General features: G+C 39.0%; 1 protein-coding gene and 1 pseudogene across 2 annotated transcripts; both read right to left on the reverse strand.

Moving 5' to 3' along the window:
- Positions 1 to 852: 852 nt before the first annotated feature.
- Positions 853 to 8,770, reverse strand: LOC127941655 (putative monooxygenase p33MONOX). Of its 2 annotated transcripts, none has more exons than XM_052536970.1 (9): positions 8,583 to 8,770; positions 7,939 to 8,071; positions 7,202 to 7,311; positions 6,858 to 7,051; positions 3,703 to 3,814; positions 3,478 to 3,602; positions 3,258 to 3,361; positions 3,016 to 3,176; positions 853 to 1,843 (listed from the first exon to the last, which is right to left on the reverse strand). In XM_052536970.1, exons 3-9 carry the CDS (start codon positions 7,227 to 7,229, stop codon positions 1,632 to 1,634), a joined length of 936 nt encoding a protein of 311 aa, XP_052392930.1. In that variant the 5' UTR covers positions 7,230 to 7,311; positions 7,939 to 8,071; positions 8,583 to 8,770; the 3' UTR covers positions 853 to 1,631. The 2 variants fall into 2 exon arrangements, with proteins under 2 accessions (XP_052392930.1, XP_052392929.1); XM_052536969.1 differs by having other exon boundaries at positions 2,995 to 3,176.
- Positions 8,771 to 10,216: 1,446 nt separating this feature from the next.
- Positions 10,217 to 16,268, reverse strand: LOC127942315 (uncharacterized; annotated as a pseudogene).
- Between the last annotated feature and the right edge of the window lie 11,496 nt (positions 16,269 to 27,764).

Raw genomic sequence — 27,764 nt, forward strand, 5'->3', positions numbered from 1 at the left:
TGTGTAAAAGTACAACGTCACAGAGGGATTGGAAATGGGCTCTGGGAGGAGGTGAGCGTATGTGTCTGTGTGTGTGTGTGTGTGTGTGTGTGTGTGTGTGAGAGAGAGAGAGTGCTGTTGGGTGGAGGGTGGTGGGGGCTGGACTTCCAGGAAAGCGTGTTTACCATGGCAGCATAAGATGTGAGGAGACTGCCAATGGAGCAGCATCTGAGCCAGAGAAACACAGGGAAGACACTGGGAAGGCTGAAACATGTTTGATATTAGTTTCTGGCTTGATGCGACAAGGATCATGTAAAGGATCTACTGCCATAAAAAAGCTTTGATCACTTAGGTTGGAATATGTCTTTACGGCAAAGAAAACCGTCATTTCAGTTTCGTTTCTATTTCAGTTTACCCTGTGAAAGTTTCTATGATGGAATAGCTGACATGAGTTTCTACACCAAACGACAACACTTTTAGGAGGCCATTGTCTCCTAGTGGCAGATAAATGTATTGCAAGAGGGAGGGAAGATGTCACCTGACCTGTAGAGCTCTCAAGAAAATACACACACCTATCTAAAAGGGCACATTGCACAGACATCTACAATTTTAGTTTAAGTTGGTTAAATAATATTACCTAACCCTAACAGAAAAATAATCTGTGTCACAACTATTCAGACATCATCTTAAAAAAGAAAAAAAAAAAAGAAAAATAATAATAATAATATATAATGCATAATTGTTCTTTTTACACAGTTAAGTGCATTTAATAGCTTGCAATGCATGTGCCCATATAAATTAGTTTGAACCTTATCATTGCCATTACTAAAACTGTGAAGAGTGAATTGCAGGAAAGACATTCAAGAGCCAAAATGGCGATTATGTCCATTTATTTATTCATTCATGTATTAAAAGACCAAACAAGACCAAAAGTAAATACATTCAGCCTTTTGAGAAATTGAAACAATTTTAAACATGTAACAAAAATATAAGACATCCTCTCTCCAGAGCTGTTCCATTAAATAAAATGTCAGCCAAAGTTTTTTTTTTTAACCTTCAGTCAAATTAGTGCCCTCGCCACACCATCCTCGACATAACCGTATCACAACGATGCTTTAAACGGCATAATACACAACAGCAAAGACTTAAAGAATTAAGTTATCACTGAACCCATTGTGTATTGACGATGTTACACAGGAAATCACATCATTTCTCATTATATGACAATAAGCTCTAGGCAGTTTTCTAACCTGCTATGTGATGGAACGAAAAAAAACCCAACACATAAAAACACTGCTTTGGTTCACAGTTAAGCCATGAATAATTACACCACAGTACATCCAAAAACATCAAGGAATACACATTCACACACACACTAGCTTAAGATCACACTAAAGGAAAAATTAAAAAGGCAAATCAAGGAAGAGGCCAACAAAAGAAAACGGCACCAACATTAAGGCTGCTACGCACTCACACAGCATCTTTTGAGGATGAACATTTATTTAGATGCTAGCCAAAGGATGAGGCTGTGATAGGGAAAAGCAATTATTACTGCAGTTACCCAGCAGCAAGAGAGCACAAGGGAGTAAGAGAGAGGGTAGACCAGCTACAGTTCACTATGTGTACAGCTGAGGTGGATGTAAGGAGTTCACTTAGAATCCAGAGGGTGTCAGGACGTTCATGTCCCGGCGTTTGAGTTTGTGAGGTCGGGTCATCTGTCTCTTCCCCTCCATGGTGGGGATCTCCATCTTTGGGGGAGCTTGGAAGTTGGTGGGATCTTCGGCCAAGCGGGTGGCCTGGGCTTTCATCACTTCCATAGGGGTGGGTTTCTGAGCTCCTTTATAGGATTGCAGGGCAAATCCCCCTGTGAACATACAAGAATGACATTGGCTGTGTTAACACTGATGAGAGAGGGAAGGCCAAAGAACTTCTAACATCTGGAGCAATGCATGTGTAAAAAGCTCTCTGTGGACATTTAAAACATTTTATACAACAGTAAGTTCTGCTCCTCTAATGTGATCTGCAGGGGTTACATACATACACTACATACAGCTTAAAGACCTAAGATAAACAAGAGAAGCTGGCTGGTTTAAATGAAGTAAAGTGGGTTTAAAAGAAGTTTTAAATAATGTAATAAAATGGACAGAAATTGAAATCCAAATCTTTGTTTCACATCAATAGTAACAAATCATGAAGCTTATTGAAATTTATTTGGATTGCGCTACAATGTTCCGTTCATTATTTGACAGGCTACACTAATAGATTCATGAATCGATATAATTTCATAAAAATGGGAATCAATTATAATTTAATTAGTTTTTTACCCAGCCTTAACTTAGATAGTTTTTTTTTTTTTTTTTAAATGGAACTTAATGGGGACCAGCAAGTGTTTGGTTGTCCAAAATATCTTATTTTGAGTTCAGCAAAAAGAGAGAAATTAATACAGGTTTGGGACAACATGACAGTGAGTAAGTGACGACAAAATTAGAATTTTTGGGTGAACTATCCCTTCAATGACAAGCGGCAGCAAGTTTACTACAAGTCTGTTGCTTTCAGAGCTGCACGCATCCCATTTACTGTGTACAGACACGTTTCCTTTTTTCTCTCAACCATTTATTTTTCAATTTAGACATTACCAACTGTGTTTATATGTAAACCTTCTGTGTTTTGACACACGATCAGATGCTAGTTAACTTATGCTGACGTTTCCCATTCATGTGTTGAGCACCACCTCGAGGAGCCATTAAGTAACAATGCTGGGAGCAGGGAAATCTACTGTATTTAGAGCGCCTTATTTTATTCATTAAAATATTGATATTAGGCACAAGCGTATCGATTCTCGTTTCGCACAGAGAAGGACAATATGATATGAGCGTTACATTAAATTCAATTGAGTGTTACACTAACTGTTGGAAAGGTTTATTTAACACACCCCGGGGTCATTAGGTTATTTTCCAATTTAAAGAGATTATGGAGAAAGGATTGTCGATGTTGAAAGTGCACCGTTTGGTTTACCTGTTATTGCTGGATCTGTACCTGGATCAGTTGTAGACTTGCTGACTTGAGGACGTGGTCCAAAAGCACCCCAGCGCTCTACAGGTCCATCACCCGAAGCCAGATCTATACTGGAGCTGGAACTGGTGCTCATCTCAGAGCCTGTGAGAGAAGCAGTGGAGCCTTGACTGCTGAACCATCCCCTGCCAAACACACACAACATTTTCAGTACAAACATGATTAATGCAAAAGAAAGGATGTAAAGCTGTTGACTATTTCAGCACCTGCGTCTTTGCTTTGGTGATGACTGAGGGGTCCCAGCAGGCGTTGAATGACCAGATGATGGCTGTTTCTCCTCTATGGCTTCTGCGCTTTGCATTTGAAGCTTCTACAACATCCAAAATATAATTTATGCTTAAAAAAAAAAAAGACTCGTTTTGGAGATATCAGATCACAATCTATGCTGTGACATTTGAGCCTGCTGAACGGAGGATCTCTGCCTACATGCATTGACTCTGCCAGACAGTGGTAGCGGGTCTCCTCTGCATTCAGGCCTTTGTGTGGAGTGTAGACTGCATCAGTCAGTCCTGCTTGTTTCTCAAACTTGTGCATGCTCTCCTGAGTCTGCTCTGTAATGCAACATAACAGGCCAACGTTGAGGCCACGGTTTTACACCAATTAACACTTTGAAATCTGATGCATGAGGCAGTGATATCATAACATTCTTACTGATGATGAGCGAGTTCATGACAGACGAGGCTTTGGCTTTCACCACAGGGACTGGAGGTTTAGTGAATTCAAAGGTAGCAGTTTGTTTTACCCCTCCTTCTGACTCATCCTCCTAAACACATACAGGACATTAGCCTTACCATTAGAAAAAACAGCAGTTCTTAAACTGTGGTGTGGATGGCCCCTAGGTGAATAAAATACTTAAAAATTAGAATGTTTAAAAAAATAAATATACAGTCAGGTCCATAAATATTGGGACATCGACACAATTCTAATCTTTTTGGCTCTATACACCACCACAATGGATTTGAAATGAAACGAACAAGATGTGCTTTAACTGCAGACTTTCAGCTTTAATTTGAGGGTATTTACATCTAAATCAGGTGAACGGTGTAGGAATTACAACAGTTTGTATATGTACATCCCACTTTTTAAGGGACCAAAAGTAATGGGACAGATTAACAATCATAAATCAAACTTTCATTTTTTAATAATTGGTTGCAAATCCTTTGCAGTCAATTACAGCCTGAAGTCTGGAGATCAATTAGACATCAGCGTACGCTGGGTTTCATCCCTGGTGATGCTCTGCCAGGCCTCTACTGCAACTGTCTTCAGTTCCTGCTTGTTCTTGGGGCATTTTCCCTTCAGTTTTGTCTACCCGGTCTACACCAAACTACCCGGAAGACCATGGAAAACAACTGTGGTGGATGATCGAAGAACTCTTTCCCTGGTGAAGAAACCCTTCACAACAGTTGGCCAGATCAAGAACACTCTCCAAGAGGTAGGTGTATGTGTGTGTCAAAGTCAACAATCAAGAGAAGACTTCACCAGAGTGAATACAGAGGGTTCACCACAAGATGTAAACCACTGGTGAGTCTCTAAAACAGGAAGGCCAGATTAGAGTTTGCCAAACAACATCTAAATAAGCCTTCACAGTTCTGGAACAACATCCTATGGACAGATGAGACAAAGATCAACTTGTACCAGAGTGATGGAAAGAGAAGAGTATGGAGAAGGAAAGGAACTGCTCATGATCACCTCATCAGTGAAGCATGGTGGTGGTAGTGTCATGGCGTGGGCATGTATGGCTGTCAATGGAACTGGTTCTCTTGTATTTATTGATGATGTGGCTGCTGACAAAAGCATTAGGATGAATTCTGAAGTGTTTCGGGCAATATTATCTGCTCATATTCAGCCAAATGCTTCAGAAATCATTGGTCAGCGCTTCACAGTGCAGATGGACAATGACCCGAAGCATACTGCGAAAGCAACCAAAGAGATTTTTAAGGGAAAGAAGTGGAATGTTATGCAATGGCCAAGTCGATCACCTGACGTAAATCCGATTGAGCATGCATTTCACTTGCTGAAGACAAAACTGAAGGGAAAATGCCCCAAGAACAAGCAGGAACTGAAGACAGTTGCAGTAGAGGCCTGGCAGAGCATCACCAGGGATGAAACACAGCGTACGCTGATGTCTAATTGATCTCCAGACTTCAGGCTGTAATTGACTGCAAAGGATTTGCAACCAAGTATTAAAAAATGAAAGTTTGATTTATGATTGTTAATCTGTCCCATTACTTTTGGTCCCTTAAAAAGTGGGATGTACATATACAAACTGTTGTAATTCCTACACCGTCACCTGGTTTGGATGTAAATACCCCCAAATTAAAGCTGAAAGTCTGCAGTTAAAGCACATCTTGTTCGTTTCATTTCAAATCCATTGTGGTGGTGTATAGAGCCAAAAAGATTAGAATTGTGTCGATGTCGCAATATTTATGGACCTGACTGTATATTTATGCTAATACACATTTTCATACTTTATTATAATTATCTGATTTCAAATGTATTATATTTATTATTTAATATATTTATTAAGTCCACATTTTTACAACAAACTTGCAGATACTGTATGTTCCCTTTAAGTGGCACACTTAAAATGGTCACAGTTTTAAATTTTTGCATTATGCATGTTGTTAGAAAATCATTTATAAGTTACAATTTAAGAGGAAATGTTTATTTCTTTTTAAAATCCTGAACAATATAGTTTTTTTAGTAAACAAAAAAAAACAAAAAAACATGTCTAATGCTTCTTCAAAAGCAACAGCGAAAAACTAAAAATATGAATCATAATAAAAACACACACACACACACAAATTGCGACTGGAAACACTGACCTACAACATCAAACTAGTGATTTTGTATCACGGCTGGGCGATACATCGTGTTAGTACGTCAATATCAATATATTTTTATAAGCGATATGATGAGGCAATACTCAAAATATATCAATATACAGTAGTTTTTACAGTAGAGGACATCGCTGCTGAGGAGAAAGTGCATAATCAAATTTTTCCTAAACATGAGACATGCTCTGTATTAAGGGCTTTAAAATTACTCGTAAGATATAGTTAACACGTATGATTTAAAGCGGCTCAATCCAGTCCGATGATCTGACAGAGATGCTACTTACGATGTTTAATGCGTTCGAGATGTATGGTTTTGCACAATTCATATCTAAAATTTCACAGGTATATTCTCCATCTGTATATGTTGGAAAGTCAATGAAATATTAGGCTAAGTGTACGTTATGATAACAGTAAAGCATAAAGAGACTATTGTAATGGGGTAATCAAAATATAACTCAATTAATCTGTGCTTTTGTTTTTATTCATTTCTATCCAGTTTTAGTTTAGTGAATTTTTTGCTTTAAATAGCATTGCTTTTGTCTTTAGATTGTAATGTTAAAATGTTAGTATGTAATGTGATTTTAGACCATTTTTTTGCACATAATATATGGAATGGCCTACATGGTTACTTTCACTACATTTGTTTTCATTGCCCTTAAACATTGTTTGATTGGACAACATTGGGTAGAAAAAAAGAAAGAAAAAAAAAAGTTATTAAATATATGTTTGAATCCAAATAGAATGTAGAAAACACAGAGATATATACTGTATATCACAATTCAGCTAAAAAATACAGCCCTACTTTGTATTGAATTGCACTAGACCATTTCTCAATCATAGAAGGGCAGGGTAAAATTGAAACTGATAACAAGCATTCTTCAACCAAACTGGTTTATGGTGACATTAGTTTCATTCAGTTTGTATGTTGCTGTGGGCAAATTGGTCACCGATTAAGCAATGCACACGCACCTCAGCAAGTCGGGCAAACTTCCTCTCAGGTATAACAGGTCGCCTCCACAGGTTGCTAATATTAATGTCAGTTGGAGGTGGAGACATAGGGCGCTCAAGATTATCATCATAGCTGAGAGCTCGACGGGTCATCCCGACAGGGATGGACATCCCTCCGAGGAGTCCCTCTGATGAACCTGGACCTGCTTCCAGGGCTGACGCAAAAAAAACAAAGTACTCCGTCAATAACTTCTGAACAAACAGCTACTTCAAAGAGCCACAGTTTAATGCATTTAAAAGGGAGGAACTGTTGTCATATCGTGATGCCATCTGCACTATAAAATAAACAGGCCTCTCTCCTTTACCTGGAAGGTCTCCAGGTCTGGACACCATGGCTACTGAATGAAGCCTTTCTGTTGGACCAAAAAGAGAAGAGAAGCCTGGACAAACCCAGTCAGATGGGACTGGATCAAATCTATAGAAGGAACAAGTAAAATATTAACCAAGCAATATTTGAGTTTAAAGAAAGAACCACCCAACAGCCTCAGATTAATCATTAAAGAGACAGTTCTGCAATCCTCTGGTATGACGTCCAACTGACCCTCTGCATCACCACCAATGATAGAAAGGCTGAAAAAATGGCTGAGATGCAAAGATGCCTGATAGTGGAAAAACATATTCACACCTGGGGCTCTGTGATAAATAAACATCATTGTTTATCAGAAGTAATAAATGCACAATATCGATAATGATCCAATATTCCTTATCTAGACTAGTACCTCAGTCTAAACAACCAGGTGCATGATGCTTTAATGTCTTCTGGGTCAAGGAGCATGACAGTTACATCTACTGCACATACTCAAGCACAAGTGATGGCATATGACAAATAAGATTGCCTTTGCATAAATCAGTCTTCTAAATTAATAAACATAGAGCATGTGGAGGCACTTTAAAGTAACCATGTAAGTATATCTTAAACGTTATGCTCTTTAAGCAATCTTTTTTTTAAAACATTAATAAACATTAATTCCGAGCTGCATGTATTTAACTACACATATGACACAAGCGTGTTTTAGTAAATAAAAAGTGACCATCAACTTACCAGTGAAGGGCGGTCAAAGCACCACTGCTAAAGCACAGGTTGGTCTTGTTGACAAGCTGAGGTTTGCTTAGACAGCATTGTGGGACACCAGAAAGACTATGTGGTGTGGGAGGCCAGTAAAAGACAAAGAGTGCTGGCGAAGAACCAAAACAGCCATTAAAACACGAGGAAGTTTTGACCGACTGCAAGACAACCCAGTTGCCATTCAAACTACAAATGAATCTAAACACGGTCTACAATAACCATAAAGTGTCATTTAAGTAATAGCAAGAGTGAGCATTAAAGTCGTGAGAATCAATGCATGCTGGGAATGGGATTACGCCAGTGATGTTATGTAATGCAGCTCACTTCCAGTCAACGTTACTGATCGGCTGCGCGAACGTTACGTCAAATGCTAACGCGCTAGCTTTAAACACAACAGCTCGCTTTTGTTATCAAAAATAATTTCACTTAGATTTTAAGTAGAAAATGAACAATTAATATTTTACTGAATACAACCACATATTTGAACAAACACTTGATCATTTCTAAATTATATTAAATGAGCGGACTAGCTGTGCCCAATCCAGTTTTGGCGACCTGAAACCGGTTTGAGGGAGGCAATCGCTTGCGAGTTAAAGAGCACGCGAATCAATTGTTTTTACCTGCTGCAGTGTTTCCGCGCCTCCTCTACAGCAGCTAACGGTCCAGCAGAGGTACTTAGGGCACTTGCAACCAACTAGATAAATTACAAATCGCAGATGTTTGAGAAAAATTAACCTTTTTATGTGCCATCACTTCCCCCTTTTATTTAGATCTCTGACAGACGACACTGATGGTGGGGCTAGAGTCCCCGCTCAGTCTCGCGATACTTTGGTTCTCAGCCGCTGCAGTACTTCAACTAACCACACGCGGCAGTAAAAGACCTATTAAGACCTCAGCTATGCACGATAGTTCACCCAAAACATTTATTATTTAGAATTAGTTATAATTTACTCAGTCATGAAATTTCAGTAATGGCACCAAACTCCACACAACTGGCGCGTGATTGCAGTTTATTATGGCGCTTTCCCACTGCATGGTACTGATAACTTTTGGGTGTTTTTCTCTGGGTACAGTACCTGGTACTTTTTTTTAGTACCACCTCGGTTGAGGCTTTTAGCTTTTGTCTAATTTAAACACATTTATGTGTTTATATTTATGTGTTTAAATCAAGAAAACAACACAATGATCATACAGTTTTATTTATTGCATTGTTGAATTACTCCCCCCATGCACCCATCCATCCCTATTCTAGTGAGGCCCTAGTGCTTACTTTCGGCATCAGGTGGTCCTGTGCAGGGTGCATCATGTGAAGCCGGGTGCCAAATAAACACAACACATTTATTTTAAAGAAAACATTGCCCTTTGGCAAGATACAATTATTATTATTTTTTTTTTTACAATTTTACTTTGAGCACCACATTTTTATAACAACCTAGGAACCATCCAGAACACTCTATAAACCTTATGTAGCCCCTTTTCACACTGCGCTCATTGTCTTCTGCCTGCTGGTTTGTATTTCCACAGCATGAAGGTAAGGTTGTATGAATGACTCGTTTTAAAATCTTCCTGGTTTGCTGACATCTGTTATGACATCTGCCTCGAACATTACAATGCTCATAACTTTCTTTAAGTCTATAAGTACATTTATATCATTTATATCCCCAGCTTTACTCTTTAATAGCAATGCGCGCGGTACTGCAAAAACGGAAGTTCAAAGACAAAATTCTAAAGATGGCTGCACACTTGTTTTTCTGATGCATAAGGTCTACTAACTGCCTATGAACCTCATATAATACACTAGCAACCACCTAGTAACCATCCAGAGCACCATAGCAATCTATCTATCATCCGTCTGTCTGTATTTTTACCTGATAGACATATACATAATCTTAAAGGGATACTCCAACCTAAAATGAAAGTTTTGCCATTGATCACTTACCCCCAAGTCGTTCCTAACCCATAAAAGCTTTGTTTGTCTTCAGAACACAATTTAAGATATTTTGTATGAAAACCGAGAGGCTTTTTACCGTCCCATAAACTGCCAAGTAAGTTACACTGTCAAAGTCCAGAAAAGTATTAAAGACCCTAATATCCATTAGCTTTTTTCCATGGATCAATATAATTGATTTAAATATAATACATTCTACAGTAAAAGTCATCCGGTTAACGGTCTGTGTCAGATGAATAATTGTAATTTCTAATATACTTGAAGGAACGGGGATAAAACACACAGAATTCATACATAAAACGCAGACATTTTATTAATTTAAAAAAGTGGGGGGGGGGGGGAAGTACAAGGTTGCTGAAAATTTACAAACAAATTTCCTTTTCTCATATAGTGTAATATACAGTTTCTCTTAAATCATTACATACATTATAATAATTTAAAGAAATTTCATATGCATAATACAAAATTTACAAATTCACATGCAAACATACTAATTAATCTTTTATCTGTAAGACAATCTTAAAATACAGAAACACCAAATCAAAGCAGAGAAAACAGGGTTTTCTGGGTGTGCAGTCTAACAGTGCAGCTCTACTTTGGCCTTTTGCCATAGTTCTGAAGATCAAAATGTTGTAGGTCAGATTTTTTATTTTTTATTGTATGGTCTGTTGTTAAACAACAGTGATTCTAACCAGGACATTCAATCATTTATCCTCCAACAGGACTATCCAGTTCACTCTAAAGCCAGTTCACTCTATTGTGCTTGCAAGCTATAATAACATGCTCCAATTGCAAAACAAGTGCCAAAAAAAAAAAAAAAACATGATAGCAATTTTCAAAATGACAAATCAGAAGGTGGCAGTGAATTATCATAGCTTGCTTCCTGAGCCATTCTGTTGCGAAATATCAATCTATTAATGTGAACAAAAAAGCACTTGCTTGAGACATTATATAGTAATAACAGTTGGACATAATATCTCAGCACATATTCCTGATAGAAATGCATCCTAATCCTAGTCAGATTGTTTGCTGAACCGGTTTCCAAAAACTCTTGGAAATGTCATAAAATGTTTGATAATATTTCAAGGAAGCCTGGCAAATTCATTCTGCATCACTAGCTGCCTAATATGCAAATTTGATAAAACCTGGGACTTCCATGCCAAATATAGCTGTGGACACATGCAATGAGATTCTTATCTGTGAAATATTTTGCATTGCTGTATCCTTTAAACTAGATTGAATTTTGTGTATTAGAACTGCAATTTTAATGTTGCTTCTTATTTTTAAAAGCCTCACCAAACAATGTTAAAGGCATCCAACAATCAATACATTTATTGATCAGAACTGGACATTACAGGACGGACTCATTCATCATTGACATTTGGTATTGACACAGCACCATCTATAGGGTCACAAGTTTAAAGATACATCAAAAAATTATATGCATATAAACCTGAAGTGCAAAGTCATAATTTCACAATAATCCATGTTACTCTATGTGATATTCAACCTCTCTGGAAAGAGATTTTCGCAGCTGTAGATTACTTCTCAGCAATGGCGGGCAGCATGCATGCACGAATGCGGGCTTCCTTCCATGCGCTGCGGCACTCTGAGATCCAGTGGGACACTATAGTCTGTTTGTCCATGCAACGACTGCTCTTTCCCCTCCAACCAGCAGGGGTGCCATCAAGCTTGTTGGGAGTCCCACTCCGTGCAGCCAGGTTGCCTTCATCCAGCTTCTTCCTGCTGAGTGGAGACCGCTGCAGGACCATCGCCGCAGGGACCATTTCAGGCAGACAAAGCTCTGGACAGCTGCTTTTCCTCTGGACATCAGGCGCAGAGGAACAGCATGGGAAGGTGTCACTGCGTGGCCTGCGTGGGGGAATGCTGCCCCTTCTGCTGGGGAGCGCTAGCGCACCTCTGTGGCTGTAGAGGTACTCCAGTGGATCTGCGGGGCCTGGGATGTCACCTCTGCATCCGTTGTCCTCGGGGGCAGCCTGGGCCTGCAGCGGTTCTGACGGAGCAAATCTGGTGGTCCCTTTCTCTTTATGGGGTTGTTCAACTGTCTCGTCACTGCTTGTGGAGGTGTGGGACTGCGGGGGATGCGGAGACTGCAGATGCTGACGCAGGCGTAGGAGTCGTAGGCAGGGCTTTAGAGAATCCAAAGGGCCGATGGAGAGGATGTCACAATCCGGCTCATGCAGAGGAAAGGTGGGCCGGGCCAGATGGCAGATAGAAAGTAAGTAGTCCTGTGTGGTGGTGTGCTGGCTGTTGGTCTGGTTCAGGTCCTGCACCAGTTCCTCATAGCCCTCCCTGATGGTGGGAAGGCCGCGTTTAGCCTGTAATCTGGACCTGGGACGCATGACTGTAAAAGGGGAAATATTGTGCCATTAAATAGATATATAAATGATGGGAAAAGAAAATTCACACTTAAGGTTTCTTGATAGTTCTTAACAATAAGTTCCCATTAGTTAACATTAACTATAAAATGAGCACTACATTTTCTAAAGTATTAATTAATCCTTGTTAACATTAGTTAGAAAAAATTGTTAGTCCATATTAGCTCAAGTCCATTAAATTGTATTAACAGATATGACTTTTGCCTTAATGTATATACGAAATGTTGAAATTAACATGAACTAAGATTAATAAATGCTTTAGAAGTATTGTTAGGTCATGTTAAAGGGATATTCCTCCCCAAAATGAAAATTGTCATTAATCCTTTAAAAAAAAAAAAAAAAAGCTTTGTTCCTCTTCGGGTATATTCGGGGATATTTTGGCTGAAAACCGGGAGGCTTGGGGCTGTCCCATTAACTGGCACGTAAAATACACTGTCAAGGTCAAGAAAAGTATGAACGACATCGTCAGAATAGTCCATCTGCCATCAGTTGTTGTTATGTTCAACCATAATGTTATTAAGCAACAAGAATATTTTTTGTACGGTGAAAAAAACAAAAATAACGACTTTATTCAACTTTGTCTCCTCTGTCTCTCTCCACATCACCGTAATGCCATTTGTGTGAATATGAGCTGAACGCAGGCAGCATACGCTCCTCTGTGTCAGCCATGACACAAGGATATGTATGCTACATGTATTTACACCTTAATTTGAACTAAAACAAAAATAGCGCAAGTTGCTTGCGTTCAGCGGATATTCTCAAAAATGGTGCTACGGTGATGCGGAGAGACACAGAGGAGACAAATTGTTGAATAAAGTAGTTATTTTGTTTTCTTCGCATACAAAAAGTATTCTCGTCACTTTAAAACATTGCGGTTGAACCACTGATGGCAGATGGACTATTCTGACGATGTCTTTCATACTTTTCTGGACCTTGACAGTGTCATTTTCTTGACAGTTAATGGGACAGCCACAAACCTCCCGGTTTTCATCCAAAATATCTTAAATTGTGTTCCGAAGACTTACAAAGCTTTTACAGGTTTTGAACGGCATGGGGGTAAGTGATTAATGAAAAAAAGTTTAATTTTGGTATCCTTTTAACTAATTTAGATAACTAATATTAGCAAATGAAAACTTATTGCAGTGTTACTGATTCTTAAATATCTACATAATAAATAAAATTATATGAAATAAAATTAAACAAAGAATAAAAAAAAAGGGTCTTGAAATATGACCTCATGTTAAGTCTCTTGATTATCAGACCATTCTCCCTAGAAACAGAAAGAATTTGTCCTTTTCATCCTCTGCCCCTTAAATATTTTATTCTTTCATCAAAACAGTTGCAGACCAGTCATAAGCAGCATACGCACACAGAAGCAATGTTCAGCACGGAGCGCTGCCTCCACATATTGTGTCGTGACCATTTTCATCTCTCTGAAAACTGTTGCATTGAAATCGCAAATACAATTCCACAAATACTGTTTCTCTTCAGGCATTTTAGTCGATTTATGAAACCTAACTGAAACTCCATTAATTCTCCTGATCTAGGGAAGCGCAACCTCCGAAACAAAACCGTTTTCTCCAGGGAACTGTAACACACATATCTGTAATTCGCATACCAGCATACAAAATTATTTGGTAACACTTTACCCATTAGTTAACACTAGTTAATGCATTCACTAACAATGAGCAGTTACAGTATTTGTCTTTTTAAACATTAGTTAACAAAAATACTGCTCCTAATTGTTCATGTTAACTTGGGTCCAATAAATAATATTAAAACTAGAATGCGCTAAATATTGAAATTAATATTATCTTAAATTAATACATGCTTCAAAACAGTTTTTCATTGTTAGCTTATGTTAACTAATGTTAACAAATTGTAATGTTATCCTACTTATAAAGTGTTAACAATCCTTTCTTACAGACACCAGAATACATACACTTTCACTCACAGACCTCTAATCTATCTTTTGTTGGCCTTGACATTAATGACCCACATTATTGCTCCATTCATAATTAAACAGCATAATTTTTCATAAGTTATTACCTGCCCGATCATTCCTTATTGATGCTCTGTACTGTAAATGCCCAAAATCAATGTATATAATGGGAGGGATTGGTTACAGGAATACGTGCAAGCCCAGTCTCCATGGCAACGCCTCTTCCCATCACATCCCAGGCTGTGCTCAGATTTCATAGCAATCGGAAAGTACATACACAGACACACATAAACACCCCCACACCACCCCACCATGAAACAGCTCCTCCCTACGCCCTACGCCCCCACCACCCCATGCCCAAATCATCTGAACATCCCTCTTTATTGTGGCAGACCAATGTAAACAACCCAGCACCGATTCCCAGCCTTCCATATATTTAACTGATTCTTGCTGCCTAAACCTGTTTGGACTTTCCCAGCCCTTGAATGCTCGTATGCAAATCTCTGAAGGGAAAAAACTAAATATACTTCAAGATCAAAGCAGGGCTTTCTTACACAACCCATTACGATGGACATCTGGCGTGGATAGCCCTTTCTGACAACAATTGATGAAATTCAAAGAATCTCTGGCTTTAATCTTCATTAATCAGAGCCTAAATGGATTCATAATCTATTCTGAAAATATAATTGGAACAGTGTTATATGTGAAGACCTGACATGTGATGTAATCATTGTTCTGGTTTCTATTGAGGCCAGCGGTTTGTGTTGTGTCCCACCTGAGCGGGGTCTCTCCGTCTGCCTGGCTTTGCTGTTGCTCTCTTCTTCCTTCACTCTTCTTGTCTCGTCTCCTTTTCTTTGCTGCTTGCTCCGCTCCCTGCCTCAGCTCAGAGCCTCCAACTGCTGTTACACACAAAAAAAAAAATGATTTTCTCCACCGTCTCCCTCCCTCACTCTTTCACTCTTGCCTGTTTGCTTGCTCGCCCTCTCTAGTGCACTTCACTCTCTCTCCTCCCTTGGTCAGCTCTAAAAATAGCCCCTTCATTCCCGTCCCTGTTGCTGCAAAGGAGCATTTGCAAAATGGATTTGACTGATGTGGTGGGGAGAAAAAAAAAAGGAAGGGGAAGAAGTTGGTATGGCAGTGCAAGGAAAAAGAGACAAGAGAACCCCCCCCCCCCCACCCCGAGATCTTTTATCATATTCTGTGATTGATATATACAAAAACAGAGTGAGATTGACACCCTGATTAAAAGAGACCCAAAGAAAAAAAAAAAAGAACCCGATGGATATTGTTATTAAAAAATACATTTGTTAGCATTCTGTGGGAAACAATTTCATCAGCAGTTTTATTTTTCACATATTATTTTCCCCATAACCTGCATTGCTCTCTCATGGTTTTATCTATTTATTTTAAAAAATAAGAAAATAAATAAGTCAATCATAAATTTTTGAGATATTACTTTTTTTTTACCTTGAGTTACTGAATAGTGTTCTTATCTTGAGTGAAGAGAATTGTTTGTACAGCTATATATAGCTCCATCTGCAGGTATACTGAGCCCTCAAAGACCTTTTATCATGGTCACGTTGCTATCATAATTTGGAAAGGGCAGTAAACTTGTGAGTGTCAAAATAACAAACAAAACAGCAATGCAGTGTCGATCCTCCACATATAGTGCCTCAAATGTTTACAAGTGCATATAGACTGTATAAACATACTCCATAGTAGTCTTTCTCAAGGCAAACTGACTGTATTTTCATTTATCTGCCTGTGAACCTACTGGATACACAGCTTGAAATGTCATTAATTTATATGTGCCAAGTCCTTTACCTGTAGATTGTTGTTCTGTATATTCCTCCTCCGTTGGGTGAACTGTTGCAGTTATCGGATGATGCTGTCAACATAGACTTCATAAGAGGCAGACTGTCGTGTTCAAGCCACAAACATCATGTTCACTCTTAGAAATGTTTTCTGAGAAGGAAGGGTGTGAGGAAAAGAGAGAGGGAGTGAAAGGGAGGGACATGTCAAGAGGGAGGAGGTTGTTTTGAAGATGGAACAGTTTAGAAATCAGCACATTTACAGACCAGCCTTGTTAAACACAATATAATCCATTCAATTTATCTGATTTCTGGTCAGAGGTCATATGAGAAGCTTTTCAGTCTGCTTGAATAAATTCATGGCATATTATATTTTCAGTTTTCATTTCATATTCAGGTAAAGTTTTAGTCATTTTGTTGTGTGGTTTTGTAGTTTGTATTTATTTATTTGTTAACTATAATAACCCCTGCCTCAAGGATGTAAATGTAAATGTTGCTATGCAGGAAAAATCTCTTTGAATGCATGCAATGTCCTCTTAAAGGGATACTCAAAAATGAAAATTCTCTACTCACCCTCATACCATCCTAGATGTATATGACTTTCTTTCTTCAGATGAACACAAGGAAAGACTTTTAGAATAATTATCCACCTTTGAGTCCATATATGCAAGACCCCCAAAGTTGATGGTTCAAAAACCACACAACCACACATGAAAGTAATTTATACATCCCCAGCTGATGAATCCTCTAAAGGAAAATTGTGTAAAAATACTATTATTTAAAACTGTTTTAACTAAGGCCATCACCTCAGGCCAAATACTAATATTTTCACAAAAATACTTTGTGTTCATTTGAACAAAGAAAATCATATAAATCTGGGACATGTTACGATCGGGAACATGTGAAGACAGGAGACGAGAGATCCAAAAGCGTGTGTGTTTTTAATGGGTAATCCAAAATCAGAATCCAACAAGCAGGGGGTCAAAACCAAAAATTTATCCAAATCAAACAAACAGGGACAGGAACAGGAACGCGAGGAAAATGGGTGATGGAAAGTAAGGACTCCATGAAACCAAACAGAAGGTATTTCTCAATGTCAAGGAAGGATCCTCGGAAGCCAGTATTTCGAGGATGATACGTCATTGACATCCATCGAAGGACTGTTCCAATGTCGAGGATCCTCGGAATTTCAACCAAGGACTGAGTCCTTAGTTCGAAGAATATCCCAAACACAGGAAAGGATGCATATGTGTATCCTTCGCGCTCTCAAATCACCCACAATCCTATGTGCGCAGCTTTGCTATCTAACGTTAGTTCAAAAATGTTGAACGTTAACGTAGTCGGAGCGTTAACGGTTTTTATTTACGTTACCAAACATTTGTTATAACTGTAGTAAATATAAGTAAAGTTTGACGTTTGAATGCCAGTACAAATTACTACTGTATTGATATTGTAAATTATACAAATGGTTAACTGAACCGGACCATTTAACAATTGGTTGTGTCATCGGCATTTCTTTTATAAATAACTAGTTAAGTTGTCCAAAGTAATTTAATGATACCATTCACAGCGTTATTCAAACGGACCTTTTCACTGACGTAATGACGCAATTACGTGCACTTGCTAGCCTGTTCCATTTACGTGTTCTCTGTATGTTAAAGAGGAGTCTCACCTAGCCTCTGAAGGAAGTGACTTGGAAGGATCAGTCCTACTAAGGAAGTATCCTTGACATTGAGAAACGCCTAGAAACAGACCGGTTAATATAGGCAGGGTAATGGCTATCAAGTGAAGACACCTGAATGCAATTAACAGGAGTGCAATTACTGTGATGAAGGGACAAGGCTTTGTGGGAATTGTAATGCCTGCGGTGAGGTGCCTATGGGGAAGTGAGACCACTAATGGAGACCCAGGGAAACAGAGACCAGACACCGTGACCTTACCCCCTCATCCACGGAACAGCTACCAGATGCTCCACCCGAACACAAGAACAGACAAAGGAACACAGAGTCCAGGAGGGAGGTGGACTGGCGGAGGACCAGGGGGAGGAACGGAGGGTCAGGTAATATAGGGAAACAGAGACAAGAAGTGCAAAAACAAAATTAAGGAGACCAGGAGGGAGGTGGACCGGTGGAGGACCAGAGGGCCAGGTCCATGGAGGGAAACAGAGAGAAAAAAAAAAAAAATCTAAAAAAAACAAAAAACAAAAACAAAACACAAGTCCAGGAGAGAACAGAAAGTTCAGTGGCCCAGGGCCGAACCGACAGGGCAGGCAGGAAACCAGGGTGGAGCAAGGTGGAACTGCAGCCATGCGATTGAGACAGAAACCCACCAGGGTGGCGCAGAAGACCACCACATCCGTGCGGTCCAGACAGAAGACCACCAGGGTGGCGCAGAAGACCACCACATCCATGCGGTTGAGACAGAAGCCCACCAGGGCGGCGCAGAAGACCACCACATCCATGCGGTCGAGACAGAAGCCCACCCGGGCTGTGCAGAAGACCACCACAGTGGGATCGGTGACACAGGAAACCAAGTCTGGTTAGGCAAGTCTGAAAGAGAGAACATGAACAAGTTAAGGGTGGCATCTGTGGCCACGACAGGATCAGTCGAGCGCTCAGAGAGTTCGGCTGAGACGTGACGAGGCTCTTGAAGTTCCGCAGAGATGCGGAGAGGCTCTGGCAATTTAGCAGAGACGTGGAGAGGCTCTGGTAGTTCAGCAGAGGCATGGAGAGACTCTGGTAGTTCAGCAGAGATGTGGAGAGACTCTGGTAGTTCCATGGTGTTTAGACTGGATTCAGGAAGATCAATGGTGATTTGACTCTGCTCATTAAGATCATTGGTGACTTGACTCTGCTCATGAAGATCATTGGTGACCTGACTCTGCTCATGAAGATCAATTGTGACTTGCATTTGCTCATGAAGATCAATGGTGACTTGCCTTTGCCCATGAAGATAGTCAGTGACTTGACTTTGCCCATGAAGAACACTGGGGACTTGACTTTGCCCATGAAGATCATGCCCATGTATCAAGGACTGTAAAAAGATGGACTAATGAAGCAGAGCAGGATTTACAATCTTGTTTTGACCTCACTGATTGGAGTGTTTCTGAAGCTGCTGCGACCGATCTGGATGAATTCACAGAGACCATAACATCCTATATCAGTTTCTGTGAGGATATGTGTATTCCTACAAAGACTCAACTAATTTACAATAATGACAAACTGTGGTTCACTGCAAAACTCAGACAGCTCCGTCAGGCCAAAGAAGATGCTTACGTGAAGGGGGACAATGTCTTGTATAAACAGGCTAAATACACACTGGAAAAAGAGATCAAAGTGGCAAAGAGGAATTATTCTGAAAAAATAAGGACTCCGTTCACTTCCAACGACTCCGCATCAGTGTGGAAAAGTCTAAAGAAGATCAACAATTACAAGACACCACCCCCCAGCACTGTAGAGAATCAACGACTGGCAGACGATCTGAACGAGTTTTACTGCAGGTTTGAAAGAACACCCATCACCTGCCCTGAATGCCTCCCCACAAAACCATTCACACCATTCACAACTCCTGCAACCAGCCCCGAATGCCTCTCCAAACAACCGTTCACAGTATTAACAGCTCCTGCAACCCATCCTGAACACCTCTCCAATCAAGCACTCTCACCATTCACACCTCCTGCATCCCCCCTCTCCCCCACACCTGCAATTCAGATCAGCGATGATGCGGTGCGCCAGGTCTTCCGGAAGCAGAAAAGGAAAAAAAGCACCAGGCCCAGATTGTGTTACACCAGCCTGTCTGAAATCCTGTGCTGACCAGCTGGCCCCCATCTTCACACAGATCTTCAACAGATCGCTGGAGCTGTGCGAAGTCCCTTCATGCTTCAAACGCTCCACCATCATCCCCATCCCTAAGAAACCCAAAATTACAGGACTAAATGACTACAGGCCTGTGGCTCTAACGTTTGTAGTCATGAGCACTGAGCACTAGAATGACCAGACACAGGACCGGTTTCTTCCCTCAGGCAATCCATCTTCTGAACAGCTGATAATAACGGCGAACACACTACACTTTATATTTATATACACATTCACTTTATTTATCTAACACACATACTTAGTATACACTTAAATTTTGCACATAATTTACATGTACATACATAACTGCATTTTGTAATATACCTGCCTACAATTGTCATTTGTATATTGTCATTCACTATCTACTTATTTGTATTTTTTTTTTATTATTTTATTATGTGTTTTATGTTCTGTCTCTGTCATTCTGTTGTACTGCGGAGCTTCTGTCACGAAAACAAATTCCTTGTATGTGTAAACATACCTGGCAATAAAGCTCATTCTGATTCTGATTCTGAAGATCATTGGTGACTTGCCTTTGCCCTTGAAGAACACTGGTGACTTGACCTTGCCCATGAAGATCACTGGTGACTAGACCTTGCCCATGAAGAACACTGGTGACTTGCATTTGCCCATGAAGGTCAATGGTGACTTGACCTTGCCCATGAAGAACACCGGTGACTTGACTTTGTCCTTGAAGATCACCGGTGACTTGACTTGACTCCTGAGGTCTAACTGTGGTAGTGCTTAACTCATGAGTGTCAACGGTGACCTGACCTGACTCTGGAGGGACAACGGTGACCTGACTCGACTCTGGAGGACCAACGGGAACCTGACTCGACTCTGGAGGACCAACGGGAACCTGACTCGACTCTGGAGGACCAACGGGAACCTGACTCGACTCTGGAGGACCAACGGGAACCTGACTCGACTCTGGAGGACCAACGGGAACAGGTGTGGCTGGAGTATCCCACGGAGGCCTATGTTGTAGGTAGAAAACGAATTCCCTGAAATCAAACGTGTCCAACTGATCCATTTCCTTTCTTGTCACCGGGTAATCCAGACCGGTGTTGAAAATGTCTTTTAGGACCGCATCATTATATCCCATACCATCCACCAGGGTCCAGAACACTTGTGCCATACCACCCACCTCATTCCCCTCTTGGCAGAGGGTGGTTTATTTGATGAATTTCGCCCTCTGCTCCACCATACTGGCTGGTAAACAGGTATGAAGTCCCACACCGCTGGATCTCGACATGGAGTCCTTCTGTTACGATCGGGAACACAGGAACACAGGAGACAAGAGATCCAAAAGCAGTGTGAGTTTTTAATGGGTAATCCAAAATCAGGATCCAACAAGCAGGGGGTCAAAACAAAAAATCAATCCAAAACAAACAAACAGGGATAGGAACAGGAAACTAGAAACTAGAAACGCGAGGAAAATGGGTGACGGAAAATAAGGACTCCATGAAACCAAACATAAACAGACCGGTTAATATAGGCAGGGTAATGACTATCAAGTAAAGACACCTGAGTGCAATTAACAGGAGTGCAATTACTGTGATGAAGAGACAAGGCTTTGTGGGAATTGTTGTGCCTGCGGTGAGGTGCCTATGGGGAAGTGAGACCACTAGTGCAGACCCAGGCAAACAGAGACCAGACACCGTGACAGGATGGTGAAAGTGAGTAAATGATGAGTGATTTTTCATTTTTTAGGTGGATTATCCCTTTAACTGCCTCAAATTTCAATGAATGTCATTAATAAAGAAGCAGTGTCCAAATGGACTGCTTTTGTAAAAACAGAAAATGAAAACTTCATTTAAAATCGATGCCACTGGAAATCAGGGCCTCAAATAATTCATCCACCAACAGACCAAAAGTTTTAGAGGAAAGTGAGCAAAATATAGATGAAAAGTCACATGAGTGGAGGCAGTGCTTTAATTGGTCGATCAATGCAATAACTCATCTCTGTAATGTAAGCAACTGCTCACAAATATGGTCTAATTGGTCAGACTGTTTCATTAGAGTTAAAAATTTACCCCGTTTGGAAATCACTACACTCTGTCATGTCTAGATCAAAATTAACTTGAAATGACTTGGAATAATGATCTGTGAGTGACTAAGGCATTTTTTTTTAATGAACAATCAGGTCACTTAAATTAAAACCGCACCTTTGTGCCTTTGACCATTTGTAAGGTTTTATGTGTGAGTGTATCCAGAGGCTTAAATGAAAATGAAAGGCAAAAAGAGGATGAGAGAAAGAGAATCAGAAAAAGATCAACTCCATTAACAAGAATAATAATCAGAGTCTTCTTGATAGGTAGGTCGACATGAGTCAAATGAAAAAAAGGACATAATGAATGGCAAGAATACAGGATAAATATGGAGCTTTCTCCACCTTATTTTCCCCGTAAAAGTGGTCGTGGCCATTTGTACATTTTATGACAGTCACATTCGCTTCCAGCTGTTTTTTAGCTGTACAAAACATCTCATTTTGCTTTTTGATATTGTAAACTGGTGTTTCTTACATAATTGTTTTAACGTATTATCTTAATTATGAACATACTGATTTGTACTGCATAAAATGTTACATTTTACTGCACGTTGTTATTCTTCTTGTTATTTCTCTACAGCGGCTGATGAACTGGAAGTAAAAAAAAAAAAAAAACAAGAAAATGGTTTACTTCCACATTGAAATATAAGGTGGATAATAAAGACTGTAATAGCACAGGCAGTGAATGCTGGAAGACTGACCAGACCATGGCAACTTGTGAAAATCATTCTAGGGATGAACTGTGTTGCCCTAAATGAACTGCAGTCACATTGATATATTTTCATAATCATAGCCATCTCGTGCTGACAGCCATTCGCAGCAATGAAGAGACTCACACGCTCCTGTCATTTCCAGAACAGAACTGAATCACGTATGATGATAGCTCTCATTTGTTTCAAGAGTCCAAGATCATTTTAAAAGCTAATCCATTTAATTTAAACTTTTAAAATACTTTCTGCTTAATATGCAGAGACAACTGTAAATATATATATATATATATATATATATATATATATATATAATTTTTTTTTTTTTTGTAGGTTATGCAATGCATCATCATAGCACTATTAAAACATTTCAACCTGTTTGAACAGGAGATGCATCAACATTGGGCCAACCAAGCTGAGTTTAGGGTGGGACTAACTATTTGTTCAACTAAAATAGTAAACATGGGAAGAAGAAAACCTGTTTGAAACAGTCTGCTATTTCTTTTGGTGTTGCTAGAGGCTCATAAATATCATGAAATATCTTCTTTGCACTTATTTTCTGAGCCAATTAGTGAACAGATTCACATTGATTACCACCATTAATTTTTTTTTGTTTTACTAAACAAATTATGTAACAGTTCTTTCCTAGAAGAAAGTGTTTAAATGAATAATGTGTCATCTAATGTTTTAATGATCTGTTTGTCCATCATAACATACCTATACCATATTAAACACAAGCCCTTGTTACTTGAAATGGAGATATTTATTAAGTCAGTTAAAGGCAGTTCATCATTGAATTCAGTGATGTCATTTCTGTTCAGTTAAATAGTGTCTGTGCATTTATTTGAAATCAAGTCAATGATATCGCTGTAGAAGAAGTGACCCCAACTAAGCAAGCCAGAGGTGTCAGCGGCAAGGAACCTAAACTCCATCGGTGACAGAATGGAGAAAAAATCCTTGGGAGAAACCAGGCTCAGTTGGGGGGCCAGTTCTCCTCTAAACAGACGAAACCAGTAGTTCAATTCTAGGCTGCAGTAAAGTCAGATTGTGCAGTAGAGAGATACACCCACGATCAGATGATAAGAGCAGATCATTTGTAACTCTAAGGTGAGCAGTCTCAGAACTCTCAAAACAAACTTTGCAATAACCTATGTGTGATTAATAATAATATGCATTGGATGTATTTTACATTTAGATTTGCACTTAGCTAGTTTTAAATTACTGTTATAAGCCAGATAATTTTATATATATATATAAAAGTCTGAACAATAAATGTTTATAAATGCATGTCCACAAACTCCAGTGTCTTACAAGTACTCCAGATCTTACTAAATAAATAAGAAATTAATTCTATATATATAATAAATACCTAGCGATGTGAAAGTAGTTATCCAGATATCATAAAAGAGATAATACATTAATCCTATAAATAAATGTTCACCTAAGTACTACTAAGATTTCATCTATGAGCAAGGTTTGTTTGTTCATTTTTTTTTTTTTTTATAAAATATGAGTAATCGGCTGTGTGTTTAGATGTCTTAATAAACATGACACAGCAGGGCATTAAGGTGTACCGTGAACTGGAAAGTCTGGTTTATGAGTAACTGTGGACGTCTTCTTTAGCACGTGTAACATGTTAATCACATGCAGGATAGCGACCCACTGAGTTCCTTTATCATTAACCCTCAGCACTAACAGCATGTTTGTGACTAAGATTTTTGCTCTCATGCAAAATGATACCTTTATCCTCCTGTTCGTGACTGCTGGATCATCTCGATTACTTTAATAAATGAAGCGTGCGGCATGGGATCTGGCATCAAAGGCTTTGATGGAGCTTATTGCAAGCCAAAAATAGCTTAGCCTCCTTTGATATTTTGCTAGTTCTTTTTGAAAAACATTTTTTTTTTTAACTGTTGAATGAATAATTAGCTGTGTCTCAAATACTTACATACTTAGCTAACTATCTAAATTAGAACATTTAAGGGCTTTGGTGTTTTGAGACATTGTATTATTATTATTATTCATTTATTTTTTTTATGTATAAGTTTCACTTTCACTGGTTGTCTAAAAATCAATTATGTTTAGTGTATTTTTTTGGTACTATTCTAACTTCCAGATCATGGATCTATATATATTTATATATAAATCTATAAAACTTAAAGAACTGAAAAAAAAGTTTAGAATAAATATTTTTTAGAAATATATATTAGTTCCCTATTTGTCAGGGTGTTTACACACTTGAGTCCTCTTTAAAAGAACTGGACCCAGACCCCTTTAATTGTACCAAGAGGTGAATCAAGTGAAAAAGAACCCAGTTTTCTTTATGTTATCACTGGACCAAGAGGTGAAGCAAGAGAAAAAGAACCTAGTTTTCTTTATATCATCACTGTCCCTGTTCCTGAAAGAGGAGTCTGATTCTTTTTCTGTCCACTTAAGCAGTAATGGAGTCTCACACCTCTTTGTGTTCAGACTGTTGCTTTTTGGATCTAGTCCATTTCAGTGTTTGATGGATGACCCTATAGGGCTGGGTGATATAGCAAAAAATTTGTATCACACAATATAATATAATAATATAATATATAATATAATGTCATCCAATAGTCAAGTAGTTAGTGTAATAGTTAGTGTAATGTAACTCTAAGTATGTTTTGTAATTAGTTTATGTATTTGCTATTAAATATAGAATATTTTGGACATTGTGTGTGTGTGTGTGTGTGTGTGTGTGTGTGTGTAAGAGAGAGAGAGACAGGGTCACATCAGTGGAGTCAGCTGTCTTTACCGAATGTGGCTTGTTGTGAAGGTGGGATGAAGGAAAGGTGGAAGCAAATGCGAGTAATGGTTCTTTAATGAAACTGAATAAACAAATAAACACAAGGGAACAACACAGCTGAGAAGACAACACTCCGAGTTGGTGAAGAGGAGGTGAGGAATCTGGATGATGATGGTGAGAAGATGAGGAATCCGGATGATGACGGTGAGTAGGCAGCAGGAGAGGATGGCACAGGAACTGCGGGGAGCCGAAGGTAAGAGTTCGTGGCTGAGTGGAAGTGCAGAGAGTGGATGAGGTTCTAGGAAAAACACAGACATCCAACGCAGACAACACTAAAGCCAACGAACAGGGTATACAACATTATACAACGATCTCACAAACACAAGACGTGAGACAAGCCAATATAAAGGGAATGAGTAATGAGTGACAGCTGTTGCTGATGACAATTAGCGGAGACGCCCACAAACTAATCAGTGCAGACATGATATACACAGACTTCACCATAAAGTGCAAACACACCGAGATCACGGTTTACTAACCGTGAGACTTGTGTACTGAAAACAAATGTTCCCCTTTCTGGCTTGTACTTTTAGTAAACTAAGGACATTATTAACGGTCTTTACATTTATTTGGAAAGATGAAGCTCATGATTATGGAAAGGGGCGTTACATTTCCGATGAGTTCTTGTGGTATTTGGCCAATCACAATGCACTGGGTCAGTTGGCCAATCAGAGCAGACTGCGTTTGTAGGAAGGAGGGACTTTGTAGAAAACGAGGCGTTTGAGAGAGGCGGGGCATAGAGGACCTACAATAATGTACAGTATTTGAAAAATTATGTGTTTTTTTTAACATTAAAGCATGTCAACATATTCTGTTATACCAGGGGTAGGCAAGTTCGGTACTAGAGAGCCACAGACCTGCAGAGTTCAGCTTCAACCCTAATCAAACACACCTGAACAAGCTCATCAATCCATTCAGTATTACTAAGGCTACAGGCAGGTGAAGTTTAAATACACATAGCCGTACATCAGTGACAAGCTACACTATATGGCGTTCATTAGATGAATTGCATTCAATTATGAAAACGATATTGCGTAGCTTGTCAGTGTTAGTGTTTTTATTAATGCCATTTATGTTTTTGTTAGTATGGCACATAGCACTAGTCAACTAAATAAATGTAACATGGCAAAGATTAATGCACTTTTGGAAGTTAAATGTAGGGGAAATACCATTTTGGAATTTGTGTGGTCTAATTTGATATTGTTCATGTTCTTGTTCATGAGGAAATTTTATTTTATTGCTGTAATTAATTCTTAGCATTAAAAAGATGACCCGCTGAATTCATGTTGGGTTGTCATATGTAATTTTAATGTAATTAATTCATAGCATTAAAAAGATGACCCGTTGAACTCATGCAGGCTGTCATATGTGGATCAACTTACTATGTTGTGTATTTTAATTATTTTCAATATAGAAAATAACTTTCATATTGCTTCGATGGATTTATAGTATTTTGAGAAAAAAAGTATCATGTATTTATTGCATTTTGGGAATATATATTATATATATAATATATATTATTATAACATTTTTAATCAAATTAATCAGAATTTTCAGTGGATTAATCAGGATTATTCAGGATTATTCACTATTTGCAATTACACCTGAATCCTAACCATTTTTTTTCTGAAATGCATACCAAAAGATAAATAACAGGACACAGATACATAATTTTCATGTATTGATTCATCAATATGTGGTTCTTTTTTTCTGAATTTCAAAAGTTTAACATTTACTTAGATCAAATTTACCTGAGCACTATATCAAACCATGCCATTTAACTACAGATAGTGTAAGAGTTTTAGGTGAACCAGTGGTTAAATACATATCTATGAAATTATGCATAGAGAAACTCGAAAGAATGAACTCAGAAACACAAACATGCGCCCTCTGCACTCTGGGCACTCTTGTTTTTGGGAGGTGTTCATTTGCTCTGCCACAATACTTTAGGATCGATATTTTAACATTCTGAAGGCTTCAAGTGGCAGTAAAACCAAGTAAAAATGCATATGCTTTTCCAAACAGCTGTAATTTTCACTGCATTGCATGTAGGCGTTCTGCGCATGCGCAGAGTGAAATACAGGAAGCTATAACAGGAAGAAGCTCCAGCGTATCAACTACCAAAATCATCTCTGTTTATTGAGCTTGGCATTGAATGTATTTGAGAGTAACTGGGGTAAAACCTTAAGCTTATTCTGTGTTTTTGTCGCGGCGCTCGCCGTTGTTTTTTACTATCTCGAGAATTCAGAGATCGACGAGAC

The sequence above is a fragment of the Carassius gibelio genome, chromosome A21 (assembly GCF_023724105.1).
Source record: "Carassius gibelio isolate Cgi1373 ecotype wild population from Czech Republic chromosome A21, carGib1.2-hapl.c, whole genome shotgun sequence".
Taxonomy (NCBI): Eukaryota; Metazoa; Chordata; class Actinopteri; order Cypriniformes; family Cyprinidae; genus Carassius; species Carassius gibelio.